The sequence below is a fragment of the Manduca sexta genome, chromosome 10 (assembly GCF_014839805.1).
Source record: "Manduca sexta isolate Smith_Timp_Sample1 chromosome 10, JHU_Msex_v1.0, whole genome shotgun sequence".
Classification (NCBI taxonomy): Eukaryota; Metazoa; Arthropoda; class Insecta; order Lepidoptera; family Sphingidae; genus Manduca; species Manduca sexta.
The window spans coordinates 4781325-4800306 of record NC_051124.1 but is presented as its reverse complement, the minus strand read 5'-3'; the positions used below and the strand labels follow the sequence as shown (position 1 = coordinate 4800306).

The following is an 18982-nucleotide window of genomic DNA, read 5'->3' as shown; positions in this document are numbered from 1 at the left end:
AATCCACAAAACTCTCATGAAATCTTCTCACTAACGTTGAAAACATAAAATCTATAACAATCAATTTTAAATCGCTTTGTGATAACAATATGAAATGGGTTCCATAATATTTATTGTGTTTGGCTTAGGTAAGACATTTAGAATTTTTATATGAAAAAAATACAATATAACATTTTCACAGCAAAATATATAGGACTAGAATATAATTAGAATTCAAATAAAATATAAGTTCTAACGCCTTTCTAATCTTAATGATATTAACTCTATAGCCGATTTCTATAATCATAATAGAAAAAAATCCTCTATAAACATGTGTTTTGTTGTAATTAGTCCATTTTGGCTGTCGATCAAACTAGAGATTGCTGTTAAATGTCTGTCGTCTTCACTATTCTGTTCTAGACCTAAAAAATTATTTATTTTTGTCAATTATTATTAAAAAGGTATAAGTAATAACTAAAAACTTCTCTTGGAATTTGGTCCTTACAATGACTGTAGGTATCGGATTCTCATTTATTTTTTATACAAGTAGTGAAATTCATTCATATTCTTAATACAATATCAAGTGACTACATAATTACTAAAACTTATTACATTTAAAATACATTACTCGACAGTAAATATACACGTCAAGTTGCAGAAGTGAATCGGTTAGGGTCAATTCAAATGTAGAGTCGAAGTGAAAGCGCGCGTATTCGCGTAAATTCGCGCGTATTCAATTAACATTTAGTAGTGGTGGATATCAATCAGCTGCCAATTGAATCGTAGTTAAAATTCGTTTAAAATGCTTAATTTGCTGTTCAGTTACCGATTCCGAATGACGACAGGCAGCGCATTGGTTCGCGCGCACCTATAAGCATTGGTCGCGCGAATTCTATCGGATGCGCGCGACTTTTTTTATTTCCGAAGTAATATGTGCCTTACTTTGTGGACTTAAGAGTGAATTTGCTATATTAAGTTTCAGATTTTCGCTTCGATGCGCTTTAACTATACGCTCGTATGAATTGACCCTAACGACAAATCACATAGGTGCGAGATACGACGCTCAATAAAGCCAAAGTTAATTGGCATTTCCAACGTATAATATTCGAGTATTTATATTCATATATAATATACTGCCGAATACTGTGCCTACATATAAAAGGCAACGTCCTTACTAATTGACGTCATTTACTGACTCATCGCCCCACCTAAACCCATAAGGAAAACAGGAATCTTTTAGCTTTTAATTTTATATTTTGGCATCAGTATGAAAGTTTTCCTCGAATCCGACCTCTCACGTTTAGAAAATAATTTTAAATATCCTTTTAGTATTTTTAAAACATTTTATATACCTAATATTTCTGTACCGTGCGCTTGGTCTTCACACCGAATGCACGCCCATGCACGGGGGAACACTAGGCCGCAACTCTAGGCACATAGAGTAATGTGTATACCTCTTGGTTGCCAAATACACATTGGGGGCTATAAGGGTTCGCGAACATCTCCCCTCCCTCTCCCTTCCAACCTAACCTAACCTAACAACTACTCCTTCCTCTTCTCTTCCTTCCCTCTATCCCCTCCCTTCTTCCTCCCCCTCCCGAGCCCCGTGACCGAATAGCTGCGGGTTGCCAGCGTACACAGCGTACAGCGTCCACTGGCACCCTCAGTGATTGCGGTAGGGCCCACGAAATCATCAATGGGGTTCCGTGGTTGCTAAGCCGGGGGATCGCTTGTACACCGTTAGCAGAGTACCCCCGGTAATAACCGAGGCAGTACCCAAAAAAAAAAAACTTTACCATAATATATATATGTTAGATATTCTGTACTAATATGAAGGTATTTAGTTAACAATATAAGACTTTATTTTCAACCCTGGTAGAAAGGGGTTAAAATATTTTTATGTTTGGACACGTTACTTAAAGTCTAAACGTATCCACCGAAAAAGGATTTACTCATGATCGAATCTTTACGCAGCCGAATCTGCGAGCAAATCACCAACAAAAACAAGCTGCCAATAGTAACTTCTAATATGAACATTGCATTGCATTTTAAATCTTAAACTTGTAACAACTGTGTCTGCTTTGTTCTTCATCCAGTTGTTTTACGAGTTATCGCCACCCCGTTCCCCAAGAAAGTGTCGTATGCAGGAGCACAAATTTGGCGAACAGCACTTCGAACACCAAATGATATACTGCTCATCAAAAAACTCTTCGAAAATCAAGGCAAGGCACATGCTATTAGGGTATTATTTTTTCTCCTTATTCAACCTTTCATATATACGACTTTTTGGTATACTTTACCGTTAGTTCTGTTCAGGCTAAATAAGTATATTTTTAACAACGGCTCTCACACAATTATTACGTTTTTCCTTTTCGTGTCCTAAATTATTAGTAAGAAAGCGGTACATTTCAAATAAGTTTTGTAAAGTTCAAGATTTATCAAACTTAAAAGAGCTCATATAAATGTTTCCTAAGATAAAAATAGTCCTGTAGTTGGGAAAACTAAATAGATAAATCCTTTAAAGTGTAACTTTAACGTTCATTCTAGACATTTCTATATGGAATCTATCGCCAAAACGAGCAGACTTTCTGGTCCTTGAAGACAATAAAGTGAAAATCCATCGCCAGTTAAGCTCGCGAGGACTTAATCACACGGTACTTATTCTTGACGTGCAAAGGAGAGTAGACGCACTGAAAACAGAACCAGTACTTTGGGACGACAATACCTTGAGGCAAGGCAAGTATACATTATTACAAAAAAGGCCGAGAGGGTTTCAAACCAACTCGAGAACCTTCTGGAATACCTAATTAAGTAGGTATATTATTAGAAAAAGGTTTGACATTGAAAAGCTTGCTTAATAAGACATTACACAACACATTTATCAATTTCTACCTACTTAGGTTACTTAGAGGTACTTTAGGTAAGTACACTTTTCCCAACGCACTTTTCGCACTTTCATACTTTAGAACGTCCTTACTAATGGCCCAGCGGGTGACCCTGTGGAAAGCCCCTATGATGCTAATTATCCGCAAATATGCGTACACTTAAATGCAAATTGTTAGATATTGTACTAGTTTATTAAAATATCTTAGATTAATCATATTTCATACTGGTTTGTACCTACCTACCTGAATACTTTTTCCCTAAAATTGATGTCGTGAGAAAAATTAGGGTAAACACTAATTCTATTAATGTTACAGGACATCGACTAACATGGAATAGGTATCCTACATTACGGATTATTGAAGAGTATTTTAATTATGTAGCAGATACTTATCCATCGATATGTAAATTGGAAAAGATAGGATCTTCGTCTGAAAATAGATCGATAACGGTAATCGCAAATCACAATTTCTTGAAGTTGAGCAACCTTTATATCCATAATACAATGTAGAGTCGACCCAACGCAATTTTTCGAGCATAATTATTATTATTATTTATTTAGTTAATAGTTTTTATGACTAAGCCTCTACCTGACGTCAACGACCTCTGGATTTCATCATCCAGTCCCAAGCAAACAAGTTTGAAAAACCCAAAATTATAATTTACCTAAAAATCGAACCCAACTCCTACCAATCCGCAGGCCGTATACGTCACCAATAAACCACGGAGGTGACTGCGAATAACTACACGAATAAAAATAATTTTAGATGGTCGACGTATCAAATGGAAATCCAAATAACATGGGTATTTTAGTACTATCGGGACTTCACGCGAGAGAATGGATTGGGATCACATCTGCCCTGTACATACTAAATAACATCGTAACAAAGTTCGACCAGCAACCCGAATACATAAAAAACAAGAATTGGTGAGAACGCATATCGAATTTTGTTTTAAAAACGATACCATGCTATAAAAAGCCATCTCACTAATATTGATAACTACCTAACGCCATAGTATCGGAGAATCTGCAAGTACACAACGATCAGACATATGCCGTTATCACTGCAAAGTTTTAAATGATAGCTTGTACTTGTTACGACATTTGCATAACAACTATTACTATAAACCGTTATGTATTAAGATACCATAATTATTTATAGATTCATACACCTACATGCACGTACTAAAAGCTCTCAAATTATTCCCATTCTATAACTAAACTCCTTACTTATGCATTTTTCACATTCCTAAACAAGTCCGTGCGAGAAATCAGCACAACTGCAAAGATAATTCTCGCCGGATCACGTCTCGAATACCGCTATCATGGTCAATTTGTAATGGTTATTAATTTACTGCTTTACCAAGAAAGTCAGCAACTCTTCGTTGTGTTGGAACAGTAACGTTAATTTTGTGTAATTTACGGTACTTATATAAAACAAATGGACGTCAGGCACCTTATTTAAACAATTTAAAAAGCTTTTAATATCTACACAAAATTCTTTATTAGGTATTTACCGACTATCATAGTAAAATCGTAATTAATTGAAATTAAAATTATGTTACTTTTATAGTGACAAAATTAAAATGTGAATTCCTAATGAAAATAGAATTTACATGGCTTCCAGGTATTTCATACCGCTTTTGAATCCAGATGGATATGAATACTCCCAGACAGTAAATCGTTTATGGAGAAAAAACCGTCGCAAATTCAAACGTTGTTACGGTGTAGATATAAATAGGAACTTTGGGTGTGTATTACAATATTAGTATAAAATATACCTACTACTAGGCTTGCCTATTCAAGCATATCGTATCCTAAGTTAGAGGGGTTACCAAAAAAATCAACCACTGTCTAGAATGCCACAATCTTTTTAGAACCTTTTAATCTTGACTAAATTGTATCTGAATTTTCGAAATAAATCGATATGCCTAATGCCTATACTTACATCAGAAACAGCACACAATACGTAACTCTACAATAAAGAACATAGTTTAAAGTTTTCCAGATTCTAGCCCGAAAACTGCACAGAGACACATACAGTTTGAGAGATCTTAATATTGTCCCAAAATTTGCAATCATATTTAAGGATTAGTAGCTTCAAGACGTTATGCCTTCTGATTTAGGAGTAGATGCAGAGTATGATTTTGCAAACACAAAGTCATGCTTAAATATTTTCGTAAATTTCAGAAAAGATTGGGCTATTGACGGCATCACGGAAAATCATGAATGCAAAGATGCGTACGCCGGACCTTTTGCATTTTCGGAACCTGAATCAGCGGCACTGAGGGTATCTGATACCTATTGCTAATTGTTATTAGTTTCTGCCTACACACGTGAATTAACATATTATAAATATATTACGGTTTTCGCCACATTTCTACCAAAAAAACATTGTTTAACTAATTCTTCCAACAATTTGATTTATTCATAATAATCACAGGATGTAGTGACGAAAGCAAAAGGGAAACTCGATGCCTTAGTAGATATACACTCTTACGGACAGTTAATATTGTATCCATGGAGCGCACGCCCGTGGCACAACCCAGATATGAAGGTACAAAAAAATGCGGCTGAAGCCATGACTCAGGTAACTAAAAATATTCAATCTTTTTCCTCAACCACTAATATAAAAAATAATAATAAAAATATTTATTTTCGTATCAATACTGATGGAAATTAGGTAAAAGATATCGGGCAATGACCGATGATTTATGTTTTGTGCTATTCGATTGACGCAAATATTTTAAAATATAATACTGATATTGGATAAAAAATCTCATTGCTCGTAGACTGTTTTTATCTTTAACTACAACTGCATGAAGAAATATGTTGACCGTTAACTTGATAATAAGTATTAAGCTGTTTCATGAAACATATTAACACAATTGTTTGATTTTATTTTAAATCATCAAACGAACAAGTAGACCACCTTGGAACCATGATTAGCTAATAATAAGCTGGAGTCCAAATAAAATGCTTACAACGTGACTACGATTTTTAAAAATACAATGTTTTCATTAGGCTAAGATTTGAATTGCCTATGTCACGTTATTAAATGTTACATCTTATACTGCGTAGTATAATATGCGAGAATAGTCTTGAATACGTAAATATTGTTTACTTTTTGTATTTTATTTGTTTTCAATAAAGGCCGCTCACCCGGCTTAACTACTCGCATTCTAACCAAAAGGTCCTTAAAGTCCAATGTAAAACAAAATAAAGGTATAGTTTAAATCACGAAAGGGTTAAAATATAATTAAATAACCCCTTTGACGTCATGTAAAAGAAAATAACACATTATCTTTTAAATTTATTAGTGAGTATCATTTTTTGCATCAACGTACAAGAAACCTTAATTAGGGGAGCCCAAAGAAAGGATTTTTTATTTTACGAACAAATATAGGTGCACAAAATTTCATTCACATGTTTAAAAATATTGATCGTTTTTTTTAGTAAGTCAGTATTAGAAAATTCACTACTTGAAGATTATTATCACGTGTGAAATCTTACTAGAAACTTCTATCAGGCTTAAAGAAAAATTGTGTTTATTTTAAGGCAATATTCAACTCAACAAAGAACTTGTATAAGTCCGGCGAAACATATCACATGGTGTACCCAGCAACGGGATCAGCGCTAGACTGGATCTACGCGTCAGGCGTGACTCACGCGTTCGCCATCGAGACGAGAGACACCGGTGAACACGGCTTTCTAATATCACCACATTACATCGATCCGACTGGAAAAGAACTATTTATCGCCGTCAAACAATTAGCTAAGGTTCTAGGACCTAAATTTGTCAGCAGAGGCAAGGACTATCAAGCGTGGTTTTAATAAATTTCAATATATAATTTTACTGTTGTTTGAACAACTAGAATCTTAAATAAGTGCAAATGTTTCAGATGAGTTTTTAAATATATCTTTGAAACACAAAAACTGTCGTCACACACTACCATCATGTATTTCTTCGGTAACCGTTTTTAGTCGAAATTTAACGGTATGATAATGTTCAATGAAAATCAATTTTACACAAATATACTTATTTATTACAATTAACAAATATCAAGGCACAACAATCGTTTGCGCATCGGTGGGTTGTTCATAAATGTGTAGAAAATACCTTTTCAAGAATATATATTGACTGGCCAAATTCCTTACCTTATAGCAACTAGATTATACAAACATTTGTGCGTTAAGTAATTATCCTAAATAAATAGCAATCACAACTTTTGTATACATGTACTTGTATTTTTTAACTTCATTAGGCACTCACAAAACCTTACTCCCTAAGACAGCACGCAGTCGATAATTTGTACCAATATTATCAAGGGACCTTACCAAAACTAAAACGAAAAAAACATGGTCCCATAAAAATTAAATTATACTAAAAATGCAATCGTACACGATTTTTAAACATAACTGCTAAACCTCGACTTATTACAATTCAACGTCAAGAACCTATATAAAAATAAAAACTAAATTAAGAAGCATTTTTCTTGTCATTTTTGATAGGATTATCTCCTCCAGCATGCACGTCCGTTCCTTTTGGCCCACCCTGATACATCACAAGCTTATCCTCAGCAGTTCTAACACGTTCTTGAAGAATCTCTACCGTTCTATTTAACAACTTGATCTCTTCTTGCAACGGATACAACTGCATGTTCATTTGCATTAATTCCTTTTCATGGGCCACTTGAAGGGTGTGGAGCTGCGAAGCAAACGGGTTTTATATCCTGTTTATCTTTATTCGCGGACTCGCAACATCTTGGGATATAAAAGCATTAGGAAAAGACACAAAGTTGCATGTTATTGATATCTCACAACATTTTATGCGTCATATTCTGATGCGTAGCGCCGATTTGAATAGGTATATGTGATCAAAATGTAAAATTAGTTACAGAAAGTTTTCAACGTTACAGGCACTGTATTATTTTTAAAATAATTTATTCTAATAACTATCATTGAAATAATATTTTTAATAAGTCTGCTATGTTCAGCAATGACTGTGGCTATATGGTCCGAAACACCCAAAATATTCACACTTTTCTACGTAGAACCATATCACATAAAAATAATTAATAACAAAAGTAGTAGTAACATTAATGTTTCTATTAATATTTTAAACAGGAAGCACGTGGATTGCTAATGTTCGTTTTATCAAAACAATTTTATATAGATCGGCTGCATTGAAAGCATTACCCACACTGAGATCCATAATTATATACTCAACTATTGCAACAAAAGAAAGACACTTCGAGACTTGTTATGACTTCTTATGTCGAAGGTACACGTATCCTGAGAATGACGTCTCTACATTATAATTACATCTATCGTTACTGTACTTTTAGTGTGTACTTACTTGCGTGGAAACACTATTTGACGACACGATTTCTTATTAATAAGTTTTTTTACGTATCAAAACTAGTAGTAGTATGTAAGGAAGCAAGAGCATCACAACCTGGATGTGGTATCAATCTTTAAGGTGGAATAGGAACTGGAAGGGGTGGAAATTTAGAGCTTAAAAATAGCAGCAAGACTTGAAGAACTTCACGCTAGTTTTCCTAACACACATATACCAATCATGTAGAACCACCTCAGCCACCTCATGCCGCAAGCATAATTTTATGCAACAAGACTCTCCCACAAATAAAATACTACAATAAATAAAATACTCACATCTTGAATGCGTTTCTTCTTTAAAATAATAAACTCTTCATTTGTTCTCTTCAAAGAATCCAACAGACTGCTTCGTTCTTGGATGAGACACTCGTTCTGTTTTCGTACTTCAGATAATTCCGTTTCCATTTCATTATTCATTCGCACAAGAATATTTTCCGTCGATTTTGCCTGCTTCGCTCCTATTTTCTTTTGAGGATTCAAATTAAGTAAAACTGAAATGAAGAATATTATAAATAAAACAAATAAAACCTAATAAAACAGATTACAAGAAATGAAATACCTACTTTCTTTCTCTTTTTGCAAATTTCGTAAGTTCTTTCGAAGTTCCTCAGTTTCTCGATTAATCTTTCCTATTGTTCTTTGCTTTAACGTTAATTCTGCTTGTAAGCCTTTTATAGTTGCCACGAGATAACTATCTTCTTTTAACTTATTCAAAAGCAATGCTGAATTTTGGGACAGCCTACTGACAGCCGAAGTGGCTCTATCTGATTTCAAAAAAGTCTGCGTACTTGTTGTATGTTGCGACTTTGGTAAAGTTTGTGTGCCACTATCTACTAAATTAGCTTTGTTTATTCTATTTTTCAATTCAGAATTAACCTTGCGATCCTCCATTAATTGCCTTTCTACATCAATTATATGGTTTTCATACTTTTGTTTCATATCACAAAACTTTTCTTGCAAAGTTAATAATATACCCTGAAAATGTTCTTCCTTATCTTTAAGTTCTTGATCTAAACGAGCTATACGATCTTCTAATAGTTTCTTCTTATTGTCTTCCACAGTAGAGGATTTCGACGCAACTAAAAATTTATATTATTATGCGTATTACATATACTATTTAATGAGCGACTTATGTAATCATTAAATTAATACTTAAATTGAAATTGGCTTTGACGGTACGTTAAACAACGTCAATTTTCCGGTGGGAGAGATAATAATCATTTATACAATATATTTAAGTCCTACTCGAATTAATTTAAATACTATCACACAAGCCGCCTTTAGTAAAAAATTACAATCTACAAACCTATAAGTGCAGATACAGAATCAGGATGCTTCCTTTTTAAGATCATCTCCATTTCTTTGACTTGCCTTTGTAGATCTTGTATAATAACAGTATCTTTATCACGTTGAATACTTAAATTCTTCCTGTCATTTCTTTCTTTATTCAGTTCAGCTATAAGTTTATTTTCGTTTTCTTTAACAGTCTTTAACTCTGTATTTCTATTTTCGTATTCTTTACCAAGTCTATTAACAAATTTTTCACATTCTACGAGTTTTAAATCAACTATACGCTTTTCTTCACTGATGCGATCTAATTTATGCCGTAATGCTTTATTGTCTTCGTTTAAATGTATGTTTTGTAACTCTAGGCCCTTCGCTCTTTCATTGACATCTTTAAGTTCTTCTACTAAACCTTCATGTCTACAAACATTTGTTTTCTTGGGTGAATTCGCAGTAAATCTAGCAATTTTAGTACTTTCCCTCCTTTTCCCATCCACAACTCCGGCAGAATAAGGCCTCGATTTAGGTTTGCGACGTATGTCAATATTTTCTTTGCCATTTTGCTTAACATGTTGGTTTATCTAGAATATAAGAAAAAAATATTTCATTTTCTACCTAAACACACCTGCTCTTTATTCATGATCATTAAGTGTTACGATAAGTTGACACAGTTGTTGAAACCAGGGAAACCATAAGTGTCAGTAGGTGATAATAGATAAATAAATCGTTAAAAACGTGTTTACAGTAAACAATATTTGTCATCCGAGTTAAATAACTGCAACTTGGTGGCAATGACCGGGCATGGCGCCCGCGCACTCGAGAGTAAGGTTGTCATTCTGGTTCCAAAACAAACACAAATCGACCGCAGAGGCACCCGATTTGGTAACTAATTTGCAAAGTTGTCTGATTCTAATACATACACTATTAACATTTAACAAATTTTTATATACCTATACAACGAGTATACAATTACTTATTCGATAAATATAATACAATACAAGATGAAATTTAAAACCTACGTCGATCCACTCAATTTCTAAACTAAGCCCAGAAACTTACCTACAGAATAATATTGTTCCTAAAAAAACCTATCTCGCGTTGACTAAGCATACATTAAATTTTTACGTTTATTACGTCTAGGTTTCCATAATTACTTTATGAAGATTTTATACGTAGTCGTAAAAATCATACAATCTACCCAAGAATATGCTTAATCAATCGCCATCTCTTAAAAAGATCGAGGCTATTATCATAAACTAATCATTAGTACATATTTAGGAGATGAGGAGACCTAAAAATTCAATATTTTATTCCAATATTTTGTTTACTCAGTTATATTACTAACGATTTAAACTGTAGAATTCGAGGAAAACGATAATCAAAATATAATAATCAGAGTTTGTTTACTTGAATTCTATTTATTTAAAAACGGACATTACACGAAAAACATTATATAAGGAAAAACCTACTAAAAGTACTACTACATAAACAGACAAATAATGTAATGTATGAACATTTTATTTAAATAAATGTTCTAATTACCTATTTAATAAAATTGCGATAAAGGGATTCCACATAGAGATCACCTCCTTTTATAACAAGTACCCACTTATTTCTACATCGGCATACTTATAATTTCTATTGTAGTTAACCACTAGATATGACAACGATAATTGCTCTAACGATAAATTGAAGGATCCGAGCTTAAAAGGCGCAAAACAAGATGCGCAGGCGCATCGCCGCGGCCGAGCTGGGCTGGAGTAGCTGCGTCGGAACAGTAGTCATGGGGGCCTTGGGGAAGACGGTTGTGCTTCTGTTAGTGGCTGCGACTGCCGTAGTGTGTACACCGTTCGTAAACGATCTAGCACCCGGACAAGGTATGCAAATTTTTTACACATTTTCTATAAAAAAACAAAATTTCCGGTAGCCCAATAGTAGAATTAGACCTGTTGTGATTTTTCATATCCTTTTCTTTTATTTTTTAGTATATATATATATATATACTAAAAAATAAAATATATAAATAAATATATATATATATATATATATATATATATATATATATATATATATATATTTTATAATTTTAAATGTCTGTAAAATTAAATAAATTGATTTAATTTTTTTGCTCTTACAGCTTGATTTTTAGTTAATTGTTCCTACGTTTCAATGATGTTGTATGAAAAATGTGTGATAAAACTTAACAAACTAATTAACTGTAGGAAATAAGACGACCAAAACAAGGCAAAGGTGTTTTTAAAATATGAATTCCGGTCATAAACAGCAACTACCTTGGCAATACGTGATACAAATCGAACATCGCGAATCGCGGAAACTCATGATCCTTGTATCAAGTTGCGCTAACACCGTTAGAACGGCCAAGATCAGGTCAACCGCCCATAGAAACCAACCCACGGCCAGAGAAAGTCATTAAACATGTCACATGGAACACGGCCGCGCATTTAAATTGTAATTTCTATTATAAATTCGTTTTGTGTCGCCGTCGGCTCTGAAAAGTTTGTCCTTTGTTTGTATTCACGATAAATCAAAACGTTTTGTTTTTAACACTTTCTCCAAGTTACTAAGGCGTTTCATTAACGTTTCATATAAAATAGCTTTAGAAAACGGTTCAAGCTCATACAATACTTAAATTTTATATCATTTACATAATATTTTTTAAAGAATAATAAGTAGATGCTATACCGGCAAAAGAAGTAACTAATATCAGGTACTATGCGGACAAATATCGATTAAATTTAGGTCATACGGGGGTTAATACAACCGCATTGCATGCAGATAACCAATAGGTTTACCCTATCGACATGTTGATCGCAAATCAAGACCCGGGCCAATTATTGTCGATTCTTAATATTGGCATAATGTTTCGGCATGGAAAAAGAATTTAATCGAACATCGTGATTCAGTCATAAATGACATCATGACGACATATGTATCTAGGTTCTATGCATCAACTATGTCACTAGAACAATGAGATTTGTTAGAGGTTAATCTCGGGTAATTTAAATCAAATTTGGTGGAACAGAGACAAAGGATTCATTAATGAGAGTTACCGATTTATAATCGTTATACAAATCATTACCTAAAAATTTAGTTACATATTTTGTACTAACTCTACTGCTGTCTGGCTTTACCACACTTCCATGTCAAGATGAAAAAAAAATTGTTTTTACGCAGTACAAACGTACCTACGCGTGCTTGCTCACTGGGGATATCTAACACGCACACATTCCGCCTTTTTACTATGATAGCGAATTAACATGGTTCTATTAAATATTATTAGAGGTTTATAATTTAAATATCTACATTTATCCATATCTATTGATTGTATAATGTATTGGTGGGTCCATTTATCAAAAACAATATATCTACTGTTTAACAAACTTGTTTAGGTACCCCCAACCATTGATTGTTCTGTTTGAAGTATGCATGTTAAACATAATGGTTCATTTCCACCATTAAATAAAAGTAGTAAACTAAACAGTTAATAACACCATAGCACACAATAGAGATCGTATCAAAAACACCGCATGCTAATGTTAGAAGCTCATTTGAATATAATAAAAGAAAAAATAAAGATGCTAAACATGATAACATGATGTTGGAAATAGATTTGTATAAAATAGGGTACCACATGTATATGAATATATAGTGTGTTATATACAAAATTATATAGAATCATAACTAAGCTAGTCAATACGCGCAAATTACAGATTACAAGTATTCCCTTTATCACGCTAATAAATATGACCTATTCCAGAATGGCCAGCGCGTAACTCAGTAAGACAGCCCAATTTCGGCGAGTCACAAACCGAGGCAGTGCAAGAAGAGTTCTCCACTGACGACCCTACCAGCGAAATCACAGATGATGCCGTCATTATTGGTAAAGCCATCCAACCCAAAACAGATATACAGCGAGTAGATTACTCCGGTGCGCAAATTTGGAAAGTGTCCACGGAAAAATCTGGCAGCCGAGCCGTTATTTCAAGACTGCGAAGAAGGAACCGTAAGTAGTTAGGTCTTACCGTTACTCAAAAATAATTTTAGCATAATATTATATAAAATTATAATTATTCTTGTAGTTATCTCGACATGGGGCGGCAATCAGTATTCAATCGACATACTCGTGAAGTCAGACTTCGTAAGAAACGTCACGCGGGTATTCGAAAGGGAGAACATTCAGTATGAAGTTGTCATATTAGACTTGCAAAAGAACATCAACGATGAAAATCCTCCTCTGGACGAAAACGAACTGGGATTGCAAGACAGACGAGGTCAGTACAAAGTATTTGATACTAAACCTTTCATACCCGTCATCTATATTCCAAGGGTTACGTTTTGTTGCAGCAAGAGCTTACAATTTTTGGCGTTACAGGGCCTCTCATCGCCGATTAGGTTTAATAAGTGCCTATATGGGCTACAATTCTCTCAACATACCCATGGAGTATTGGCCGAATGCGAATTGGGGTTCGTTGTTGAATTTCGGCACCGAATCTAAATTTTATTGCACGTTTACCAGTGTCCTAATATTCTCGTTTTCGTTTTTGTGTCGGTTACGTTGTTAACATTTCGAAGATTCATTGAAATGCTCGCATGCTTTGTGAATAACTGTACTACCAACAATTTTGTATACGTTCACAAAATTTTAACAGAAGTATTTTTGTTCTGGTCGGAAACTTCGCTAATAGTGTAAATATGCCTCAAAATTTCACTTACTCAAAATATGGCAGTCCAAAAGAATTTAAACACACATATTCTTATATAAAGAAATTTAATATCTAATTTAAAGTTGATGCAGTTACATTAACATCCAAGGTCTCAATATGATTGTCCTGATGAAATCATATTTTACACTATTACCAGAAGCCCCTTTTATAACAAAAAACATAGCACCAATCTAGATAAATGATGAGTAATTTGGATTATACGTTGGACACGGTTCGTTAACTTTATACTTATTTGATAAAATACATAAATAATACTACTTTTTTCTTGTAGGTCATCGCATGACGTGGAAACAGTACCATAGATTGGAAGACATCCACGGCTTTTTGGATTACTTGGCTAAAACTTATCCGTCCATCGCTACAGTCACAACTATAGGAAAATCTCATGAAGGCCGCGATCTTAAGGTAAAACGGACTTCCCATTTCGGTATATAAAAACATATTCTATATTAAACATTCTAAGCACTGAATAGCCTACTCAAAGCTTTGCATTCTTGATTGAAATATTTTTTAAGAAAAGTTATTAGTCAAAATAACGGTCATTATTATGGGGTATGTACCTAAATGTTTTGCATACCAAAAATTTAAACAGAAGCCCTTCTAAGCAGCCTTTTGTACCAAGAGGAAACAGGTTACACTTCTAATTATGAATTTTAAATTTTCCATAAGGTAATACGATTGTCTGATGGTAAACCCACAAATAAAGCGGTGTTTATCGACGGAGGCATCCATGCCCGAGAATGGATCAGCCCTGCAACTGTCACTTACTTTATCAACCAGTTCGCTGAGAACTTTGACGTCGAATCAGATGACATAAAGAATATAGATTGGTGAGTAAGTTGTACATCAAAATATTTTATTTCATATCGCTGAATAAATACGATGATATTATTTTTGTGACCCGCCGGGCTTTTCTATGTGGTCCGCTGAGCCTTTGCAACTGGCCCATGTGACTTAAAAAACTCTCTAAAATTTACTAAAATAAAACAAACTTTTCCCATAATCACTTGAATTAATGCTAACCCTACAAGTTTAAAATGATTCTGTTAAATGTGAATATTTTTTAATTAAATAAATAAATCATTAAGCTATTATAAACTTAAGTAGGTCAAGAATTTACGTTGTGGCCCGAGACAGCATAACTAAGACGTCTTATGACACGTATTAAAAAAAGGTTTGTGTGCGACTGTAATAATTGAATGATTTTAGGTACTTCCTGCCTGTTGTCAATCCTGATGGTTATGAATACACACACACGGTTGATCGGTTGTGGAGAAAGAATAGGAAACCATACTTAGGAACCAGACAATGCACTGGAACTGATCTCAACAGAAACTTCGGGTAAGTGATAAGCCACTTCTCGGAACATAATTAAGATATTGTTTTATGCAGTTAATAGGATAAACTTTTTACAAAATGTACTCATTGTACAAATGTGCAAAGTTTAAATTGCAATGTTTTACAGATACCGATGGGGCGGCAAAGGTTCATCAAGTTATCCATGCAGTGAAATTTTCCGAGGAACCAGGGCATTTTCCGAACCAGAAACACAAGCAATAAACGTTAGTATTATTAGGGAAAACTATTAATCTTTGGCTTAATTTCTGTGTATGGCGAAATAAGTATATTTTTTGATCGCGGGGGTAAAATACGTTATCACTACTACCACTGCAGGAATGAGTGGAGCGGACCGGTAATGTTGGTTCCACCGGTCTTACGACCCAATGTCGGCACTGGGGAGTTTGCATCGTCCAAACGAGCAATGAGCAGAGTCCTTAACACGATATAACATATCGGCCTACCGACCGAAACCCGAGGTGGCGTTATTACGCGCATACGAGACGGCCCCGGGATGTCCTGTTGCACAAAGATAGCTACATAGCGTCGTATCTGCGCGATGTTGCCTTGCAGCCCATCTCACTTAGTAAGGGGCTAAAGAAGCCCTCGAATTCCGAGACGCTCTTGACGTCTAGGACAGTGGGAAGCCAATTATCCGTGTTATCCGTTTCGGAGTCGCCTCATCGAACAGAACCCGATCCTCCGCACTCTGCTCGCCCCGCGGACCCTACAAAGGTCTATACTCGCCTTTTACGTCAGGTAGGGGATACCGTGATGGAAATATTTAGATGCAACCGATTCACAGAGCGAGGGATAAATATATGAAGCAACTAGTTGCAATGTATATTAGGTTCAATTCCCAAATTATAGAGTGCTTTCATGTTTATATTGGATACCTTTTAAGGAAGTATAGACTATCGAAGTACAAACGATGAAAAGTTTTTAAAACGTCACCATTAATGTCTTGTGTTCGGTATGTAATTAAGGAAAGTAAGGTCGCGCATGGTATTCATGTTATTTTATGTACGACGTATTAAGGAGGTACACGTCATACGATCGATAATGACTGCCGGTAATAGTAGCTATTAAATTAATATCACTGCGAAGTGCAGGAAAATTATGCAATACACTCTTTATCACTCAGGCCCTAGGTTTTGCTCATCGCATCGCCCGCATGAAAAGCTTTTCCTGCTACAAAACACACTATATCGAACGATAGCATCATCTATATGACGTCAGCGTCATTTATTTAAAAAATTATAGCATATATTATTTAAAAAAATATATAAGCATTTATAATATTAATAGGATAAGGACCGAACCAAAATGACAACCATAGGATTACCAATTGCCCCTATCTAAATTAAGTACTTAATATAATTTTTACAGAACTTCGTCACGAAGAGCGCAAAGAACTTCACCGCGTACATAACTTACCACAGCTATGGGCAATATTTATTGTACCCGTGGGGTTACGACAACGCGTTGCCGCCGGATTACAAAGACCTGGATGCTCTTGGCAAGAGTATGGCTGAGGTAAAACTTATTTACTTATTTAATTGCGCCATATTGTATCATTGGTCTTCTGCAGCTTACTTAAACTAATAAAGTTCAGTTATATCTACACGAAAATAAAAATCATATTACCCGCGATCGAGACATCAATATTCAAGGGTTATTAAGTATTTTTAGAAAAGTATATAAAAAGAGTTATGTTGAGAAATGAATAAAACTGTCTCATAATATGTATTGAACTTTTACAAACAAAAAATTAAATATTATCTAATATTTTTCAGGCCATATCACAGGCAGGTGGTTCCAAATACCAAGTCGGTTCATCAAGCGGTCTTCTGTATCCGGCCGCAGGCGGTTCTGACGACTGGGCGAAGTCTCAAGGCATCAAATATACATTCACAATCGAGCTGAACGACACTGGACGATATGGCTTCGTACTACCCACCACCCATATCGAACCGGTGGCGCGAGAGAACCTTGCAGGACTGAGAGTGTTGGCAAATCAATTGATGAAATAAGATGCCATCTGATTAATATTTATAATGTATTTTAAGATAAATTAATTTAGGTGATAAGCGTAAGACAGAAAAAGACTGTCTATATGTAAGGATTTAAATAAATTGATATGAAAAATTTATATTTTGTTTACTAGTTTACACCCTAACTATTATTGCTGTAGGGTTGATAGGAAATGAATATTAGATTTACATCAATCCAAAGAATACAATAGCATGTTGTAATTCAACATAACTGAATAACATCCTAGAGACTCATTAGACAATAACAAACACATTCTATATAGCTAGTGAGAAAATATGGAACAGTAGAGACATTCACATGAGATAGTGATATAATACCTATAATTAATTATACAAACTACAAGATGGGATTCAATCGCCATCACCTGGATGGAAAAAATGGGTGGTATTTTAAAGAAAATTTTAAAAAATACATATTTCTACTTTAAGGCTGTCAACGTAATATTACCAATTTCTATAACAATGAGGATTATGTATCATGAGTAACCTTCATTGTCTGGGTTTCTTTCTATAATAAAAATGATTACAAATTAAATAACTTACCCTAATGTTAACAACTAAATACAAATAATTTTAAATATTATTTTATACTCACGAGTGACAATAACCATAACTGAATAGGTATATGGTTATATTTTTATTCTAAAACCCTTACCTTACTTGGGGATGCCTTGCTTTCTGCCACAACAGACCCAGTGTCACTCACATTTGTAACTTTTATCTGAGGTATTACTGCTATTTGGCTTTTGCTAGGGCTAACTGCATTCGCAATTGGACTACTCTTCAACAAATTTTCCGTTTCTAAAGCAATATCTTCAGCCCTTTTTAAAATTAATTCGACATCCTCCACATCATCCCCTATGATTTTATCATTGGTATTCCCAGCTGATAACTTATTTATTTCACTAAATATCATTTTTATTTCTTCATCACTGTCTTTGTAAGCTTCGCAAGTTTTCTCGAATTGTAAAAACTCCTTAGTGGATAAGCTGTTTTCGTTTGAAGCCAAATCATAATTCATGGCTATAGTGTTTTGCGCCTTCGTTTCTGCGTAACAGTGTTAATACAACAAAAGAACAAAAGTAATAATCAATAATCACCTATCTTTAATAAATAATGAAAAACGCAACGATTTCATCGTCAATCAAACAAGCTATAGTTGCTAGGCAACGGTTTTGAATAGTGTTTCTATTTACGACTTTGATTTTACCCACAATTTTTCCTTCAAAGAAAATCTATATTTGAGGGAACACTATTAAACATAAGCATTTTGTGTCTATTACGTAAAATAGGTATCT

General features: G+C 34.3%; 3 protein-coding genes across 4 annotated transcripts; 2 read left to right on the top strand and 1 right to left on the bottom strand.

Moving 5' to 3' along the window:
- Nucleotides 1-40: 40 nt before the first annotated feature.
- LOC115440207 (carboxypeptidase B) lies at nucleotides 41-6719 on the top strand. Of its 2 annotated transcripts, XM_030164413.2 has the most exons (9): nucleotides 41-128; nucleotides 2076-2201; nucleotides 2527-2715; nucleotides 3180-3313; nucleotides 3630-3790; nucleotides 4491-4613; nucleotides 5054-5153; nucleotides 5307-5453; nucleotides 6422-6719. In XM_030164413.2, exons 1-9 carry the CDS (start codon nucleotides 95-97, stop codon nucleotides 6695-6697), a joined length of 1290 nt encoding a protein of 429 aa, XP_030020273.2. In that variant the 5' UTR covers nucleotides 41-94; the 3' UTR covers nucleotides 6698-6719. The 2 variants fall into 2 exon arrangements, with proteins under 2 accessions (XP_030020273.2, XP_030020274.2); XM_030164414.2 differs by lacking the exon at nucleotides 2076-2201 and having other exon boundaries at nucleotides 47-128.
- LOC115440205 (centrosomal protein of 162 kDa) lies at nucleotides 6671-18861 on the bottom strand. The gene is made up of 5 exons (XM_030164411.2): nucleotides 18340-18861; nucleotides 9570-10128; nucleotides 8827-9342; nucleotides 8540-8754; nucleotides 6671-7571 (listed from the first exon to the last, which is right to left on the bottom strand). The coding sequence occupies exons 1-5, from the start codon at nucleotides 18703-18705 to the stop codon at nucleotides 7344-7346; spliced, it is 1884 nt and encodes a 627-aa protein (XP_030020271.2). The 5' UTR covers nucleotides 18706-18861; the 3' UTR covers nucleotides 6671-7343.
- LOC115440206 (carboxypeptidase B) lies at nucleotides 11256-17782 on the top strand. The gene is made up of 9 exons (XM_030164412.2): nucleotides 11256-11424; nucleotides 13326-13571; nucleotides 13648-13839; nucleotides 14564-14697; nucleotides 14962-15122; nucleotides 15502-15633; nucleotides 15758-15854; nucleotides 17020-17166; nucleotides 17427-17782. Exons 1-9 carry the CDS (start codon nucleotides 11271-11273, stop codon nucleotides 17661-17663), a joined length of 1500 nt encoding a protein of 499 aa, XP_030020272.2. The 5' UTR covers nucleotides 11256-11270; the 3' UTR covers nucleotides 17664-17782.
- Nucleotides 18862-18982: the final 121 nt, after the last annotated feature.